Source organism: Lepidochelys olivacea, assembly GCF_965140295.1.
Source record: "Lepidochelys olivacea isolate rLepOli2 genome assembly, chromosome: 3".
Taxonomy (NCBI): domain Eukaryota; kingdom Metazoa; phylum Chordata; order Testudines; family Cheloniidae; genus Lepidochelys; species Lepidochelys olivacea.
The window spans coordinates 96,569,912-96,576,683 of NC_140413.1; the positions used below are offsets into that span (position 1 = coordinate 96,569,912).

The following is a 6,772-nucleotide window of genomic DNA, read 5'->3' on the forward strand; positions in this document are numbered from 1 at the left end:
TCCTTGGTGATCTCACTAAATCAAATGTTAATAACCTTGAAATTAGACTTTAGGCTGGACAAAGGGGCCTGAGAGTTATTGCCTAACTCTCCTTGAAAATCAATAGGGGCTGGGTATCTAACTCCCTGGAGTTCCTTTGAAAATCAACCACAATTTACAGATGAGACACAGCGGTGGGGGGAGGTTGGAGTTGCTAACACTTTGGAGGATAGAGTTAAAATTCAAAGAGATCTTGATAAATTGGAGATGTGGGCTATAGACAACAAAATGAAATTGAACAGACACAAATGTAAAGTGCTATACTTAAGGAAGAAAAATTAAATGTGCAAATACAGAATGGGGGATAATTGGCTTGGCAGCAGCACTGCTGAGAAGAATCTGGGAGTTGTGGGGGATCACAACCTCAACAATGCGATGCTGTTGCAAAAAAAGCAAATGAAGTTTTGGGTTGCATTAACCGAGGCATAGCGTGCAAACCACAGGAGGCGATAAAACCACTCTATGCCGCGCTGGTTAGGCCTCTGCTGGAGTACTGTGTCCAGTTTTGGTCACCAATGTGTAAAAAGGATGTAGAGAAACTGGAAAGGATCCAGAGGTGAGCCACAAAGATGATCAAAGGGATGGGAAATGCAGGCCATATGAGCAGAGGCTGAAGGAAATGAGTATGTTTAGTTTGGAAAAGAGGAGATTAAGGGGGGATATGACAGTGGTCATCAAATACTTGTAAGGCTGTCATTAAAAAAGAGAGAAAAATTGTTCTCTTGCCACAGTGGGCAGGACAAGAGGCAATGGGTTCAAATTACAGCACAGCAGATTTAGAGTAAATTTCAGGGAAAAACTTCCTAGCTGTAAGAACAGCAGGACAATGGAACAAACTGCCCAGGAAAGTCAGGGAATCTCCTTCACTGGATGTTTTCAAAAGGAGGCTGGATAGCCATCTGTCTTGGATGGTTTAGACGCACCAAATCCTGCATCTTGGCAGGGGGTTAGACTAGATGACACTTGTGGTCCTTTCTAAACCTATGGTTCTATGAACTACACACTGGATCTCAGCTAGGGGAATCCAGTAAAGCGGCTTTTATCTGTCACCTTAGTTCTGTGTTTTAGCTATTGTGGGCCAAAAAAAGAAAAAAATTGTAACTGGATTTAACAGCTGCGTTTTTAGGGTGTCCAAATTCAGGTGCCCCATTGTCTGAGTTGCTTTAAATTTTGCAGAAAACTGCTACATCAGTCCTAGATCTCAGGCCAACGTGACTTGTGGCTTTCACAAATGGGTCCAAAATAAGGCTTATAATGGAAAATCAGTTGCAGGCTTAATCATGGAGCAACTGCTGCCTGTTCATAACATGTCTCCATATCTATGGTCAGCCAATGTTGTTGTTTTTTTCTTAAAACATCATCTATTTCCATTTGCAAATATCAATAAAGAGGGAATGTTTTGTAAATGCTCCTAGAATTCATAGAGATTTTCCAGCTGTGGCCTGTATTGCTCTGGGCAAGGTACTTACAATCCTGTACCTTATTTTATAGCTCTCTCAAACTAGACAAGCTGATCCTGTTCATCATCATGTATCAGCAAATGAAACAAAGGATTACATGGGATTAACCCTTTGGAGACAAAGGACACAGAGTACATTTAATTATAATCATCTTCCGAAGCATTCACGTGGCTGAGTGTCTGGAAATGCTGTTTCAGCTGTAGAAAGGGGTAAAAATATCCCACTCTATCCACAGACCTAAATCCACTTGCAGAAGTGCTGCCACGGCCACAACTCAGAACTAAGGGACACTTTCAGGTTAATTCAAGGCAGCAATTACTAGTTTAATTAAGTCTAAATCTGCTGTTTGTCCAGCGGAGGAGTAGTTAAAGAAAGCAAATGCTTGGCTGAGATGAGGGGACAAATGTGCTAGGGTTTGCCAAAGCTTTATTTACAGATTGAACATCCTAGCCTTTGCTAAAATCTTGTCAGGAAAATGCTGCTTCAAAGCAGTTTTATACATAGTTACTTATTTTTAGTTCTTACACTCACTGTTTCTCCATAATCCATGTCTCTGCAGACAGGTTGATGCTGTGCATTTCCCTCAGGTGCCTCATTCATGGGACTTACTTCAGAATTTATTCAGAAAGTAAATTTAAACAAACTTGGATCTGATTTTTTTAAAAGCCCTTAACACCGTTTTGTTTTCTCCAAAAAAAGAAAAGGAGTACTTGTGGCACCTTAGAGACTAACCAATTTATTTGAGCATGAGCTTTCGTGAACTACAGCTCACTTCATCGGATGCATACCGTGGAAACTGCAGCAGACTTTATATACACACAGAGAATATGAAACAATACCTCCTCCCACCCCACTGTCCTGCTGGTAATAGCTTATCTAAAGTGATCATCAGGTTGGGCCATTTCCAGCACAAATCCAGGTTTTCTCACCCTCCACCCCCCACACAAACTCACTATCCTGCTGGTAATAGCTCATCCAAAGTGACCACTCTCCCTACAATGTGCATGATAATCAAGGTGGGCCATTTCCAGCACAAATCCAGGTTTTCTCACACACCCCCCACCCCCATACACACACAAACTCACTCTTCTGCTGGTAATAGCTCATCCAAACTGACCACTCTCCAAGTTTAAATCCAAGTTAAACCAGAACATCTGTGTGTGGGGGGGGGGGGGAGAGTAGGAAAAAACAAGGGGAAATAGGCTACCTTGCATAATGACTTAGCCACTCCCAGTCTCTATTTAAGCCTAAATTTCTCCAGTTATCAAATTGATTCTGTTGACTTCAATGGGTAACAACATCTACTCACTACTGCCCAATTCTGCCACCGTTACCTACATTGAATGGTACCTTATTTTGCAGAGAGAGCCGTTGCTTTAATAACACAGTGAGCTGCAACTCAACATATTAAAGGGAGGAAGAATCTAGTCCTACTGAGAAATACAATAAACAAAACATACTCATTAAAACAACGACATACACCCCTATGCTAAGGCTGAAATTTTCAAAGCACCTAAATGATTTGGATGCTCAGTTCCCATTTAATGTAATGGGCACTTAATTTCCAAATACCAGAGGCAGCTTTGAAGAACTCAGCCTTGATATTTAAAATGTTGTTTTTAAAAAAACAAAAGTATCAAAAGCTCTGAACACAAGCCCCATTGTATGCTTTGAAGTGCTACCTACTCTGCAGGGTATGAGAACATACACTTCCTCTATCTCCATAGAAAAGTAAGTCAACTTCCTTTTAAAACAAAACATTCAGTGTGTGAGGGGAGGGGAAATAAGCAGAATGGAATGAGAAAAAAATCACTGTTTTCTTCACTTGCCATATTTCAGACAAAGGTTGGAGGGACAAGCCACAGTGGGGGGAGTTTTGAAGAAGTTCTCAGTTCTACTGCCCACGCCAGCACTCGGGGCTCTATCACAGGCACTCCGCTTCCTGAGAACGACGAGGAGGAACTTCAGTGTTAGACTGTAGCCCCTTGTGGCCAGCTGTATCCTACCTGGTGAGACTTAGCCCCATAGTTTTTTCTATGCTTCCTTTCTACAGCCAGCTTGAGACATATGGCTTTGTAACCTCTTGAAAACGGCCTTACCCATGTGATACTGTGGTCATTCTTCCAAATGTATTGGTATTTTTACCATTAAGCACTTTTATACTCCATAGAAATTGCACACACCATCATTTCTTAATGTTCCAATTTCTATAATGTAACCAAACAGTTCTTGCTTTATGGTATTTTTCTCTCCACACCTCTGGTCCAGTTGTTAATTTCTTTGATTATTTATTTATTTAATTAAAGGACTGAATGTGTTTTTAGTATGCATGTTTCCACTGATGATGTAACCCCTCTCAGTGACACAACAGACAGATGGGTCTAGGACTGTGTAAGGATTTCTGTTGCCAGCAATAGCCTGTCCACCAAATTATACTATGCTCTTTACTGAGAAGAATACAAACATGACCTGAGCTGCTTAAGGAGTCAAACAGAATCATTTCTTGTTATACTGGAGCCTCTATTCCTTTTTCACTTCCGCAGTCTGTCTTTGAATTTCCTCTCCTAAAGAGGAACCCAATTATTCAGATGCAGACTAAGTTGATCACAGTTACTGTCCCAGAGCAGGAAACGCTACAGTTGAAAAACATGTTCTGTTACTTGCTGTTTGATAAGACTTTTGATGCTGGGAACCAATTTCAGTATTAAACCAAAAACACAAACTACCTGTTTGCCTCCATACCATCTCACTGGATGAGTATGTGCTTCAGACTAGTCCAAATTATCCTGGGTTACTGAACTTCAGGGCATAATTCAGATCCTTGAATGTTAATTGCTTAATCTCCAAGAAACCTCTTGGATTAGATGCAGCATGATTTGTTGCATTATTTTAAGAGAAGGAACAGTAAGGTTATTATAGTATTGTCTGCCAGCCAGCCATTGGTGGCAGCAAAAGAAAACTTTGTCTAATCTGCAGCCTGGTTCCCCAGACTGAGATGAGCACAAGCCTATCAAGTATGAACATGAATGTGGGGGAGGGGAGGGAGGAATTTAGCCTGCTTTTAAAATAGGCCTCTTTAATTTCATCATACTGCAAAGCTTCAAATCAACTTTAGCCATTCTAGTATCCTAGGCTTTGCTAAAAGCTTTGCTAAAAGCTTGTCAGGAAAATCCTGTATCAAAATGGTTTTTACAGGTGTTCTGTTTTTTTTGTTATGTTTTTAATTTCTTACACTTAAAATTCTCCCATGTGACAAGTTGATTCTGAACGCATCTCAAATGCCTCTTTAATGTGATTTAATTTGCTTTTTGTGTAACACATTAAAAAAATTTTGTGACAAATTGCAAGTTTCTGTTGCAGCATTAATTTTTATTTAAAAAAAAGTTCTAGTTTGTGTAAATGAGTTTTTAAAATGTGTGTCTGCCTTGTGTGTTTTTATTAGCAAGATGCCCCTTGTAATAGTTTTGTTCTAATAAGATGTTACAATGGAAATACAAAAAAAAAAGTTGCAGACAGATGGTTTGGGCCAGCCACACAGTTTATAATATCTATCTGAAATGGGTTTATTTTTCCCCCATCATCGATAGTTAGAAACATATAAACCTGATAATAAAATTCATGCTTTATTATAGCCATTTCAAATAGGACTGTACCTGCTACCTGCACAGTGTGCAAGAGTTCTAGAATGGCATTTTTATACCCAAAAATTTTGTGGATTTTCAACAGCATATTTAAAAACATCTCCCCAGCCTCTTTTCCTAACTATTAACAAAGAGTGGTAGCCAACTGAGACATCCCTATGGTATTGTCTACCCCAAGCATTCCAGAAATTAAAAGCAAAAAATAACCCACCAGATTTAAAAAAATGAAATTCTTTAAATCCATTTGGATTTAATTATTTTACTTCCTCATTTTTCAACTTCAGGATTCACATGTTCAAGCCTTCCCCTCCAACTATGAGTGCTTGAAATCAGATTCTGGTGTATTCTCATGACTCTAGGGTCTGGACTGTAAGAGAGAGTCACAAGATTTGCAGTGCAACAGTAAGTAGAAGACAGGGTCACATTGCTGTAGGCCTTCAGGCTGGAGTTAAGTTCGTTCTTCTAATTCAGTGTATTTATGACAGTAATACATCTTTGGGAAAGAAGGAAAAAATACCCCTAGCTTCCTAATTATTGTTAGGAACTGTTACAAAGGTAGACTCCTCTTTTGCTAGACTCTGAGATATCTGTGGCTGGAATCAGAATTCCTTCAGACTTACCCTGGATAGTTATTTAGGCTACATTTGGGGTGGGGGGGGGAGGGATTGTTGCTGCTGATTGGCTACAAAGTGTGCACCCACCTTATCTAGTCTTAAAACTTCCTATTGTTTTCATTGGTTCCTCTCCAAACCCGCTTGTTTGTTTCATCCACTTACATCTTTTCTTTTAGACAGCAAGCTCTTTGGCAGAAGGAACTGCTGCCATTCACTAGTAAAATAGGCTCCAACCTGGTGGAGTCCCCTAGGCACTCCCACACTAGAAATGATTAATCAAGTTAAACTCATCAAAAATATTTAGCATGATGAATGTATTTGGCCTAAAAATTTTCCATGCACAGTCTCAGACCAAAGTTTTGAGGGCTTCAGAAACTGAGCAAAGCCACAGGAGAAGGCAGAGTACACTTTGCCAGCTCTGTTAAAAAAAAAAAAAATTCTTGAATAGGCCACAGCCAAAAAAAAGTCATATGGGGCCTTATCCCCCCATATAGTGGTTCTGATTATGCTGGCCTCACTAAGTGCACACCAAAGATAGAAGCGTGCATGGACCAACCTATTATATGTACACCTATACCATCCCCAGCACTGGCCAGAAGGCTCAAGGAATACATCCAGTCAAAATTCACAACCCTTTCAGTAGACTGTGCAGGGGCACCAGTCAACCTTACGTGTTTTGTGGCTGTTAACTTTTTCTTAACTTACTCTCAGCAGAATGGGTACCACTGAATATATAACAAAGTGACTGTATTGCAGCCGTACCATGCTAAACAAGGAAATTATGACTTTGTTTCTAAGATAACAAGTAGTGGTTATTAAGAATGTTTTGTACAATAGCACCAAACAGTTATATAGCCTAAATTGGCCTATACCCTTACATTAGCTACATACTATAATCCTCTTCTCTAATGCTGAAGTATTTTAGGATAGAGTAAACTTTGGCTTAAGTAGGTAGAAAAGTTGTCAGGGTCAGGACATATGATCATTTTACCATAGGAACAAGTAGGGAGTTATTCTC

At 39.8% G+C, this 6,772-nt stretch overlaps 1 protein-coding gene across 2 annotated transcripts in view; it reads left to right on the plus strand.

Moving 5' to 3' along the window:
- Positions 1–4,776, plus strand: part of TPD52L1 (TPD52 like 1) — an 85,606-nt gene extending 80,830 nt beyond the window's left edge. For both annotated transcript variants that reach the window (XM_084624801.1, XM_084624802.1), the window contains one exon: positions 3,339–4,776. In XM_084624801.1, coding sequence (XP_084480927.1) covers positions 3,339–3,473 — 135 coding nt within the window. In that variant the 3' untranslated portion in view covers positions 3,474–4,776. The remainder of the gene's footprint in view (positions 1–3,338) is intronic.
- The last annotated feature ends 1,996 nt before the right edge of the window (positions 4,777–6,772 follow it).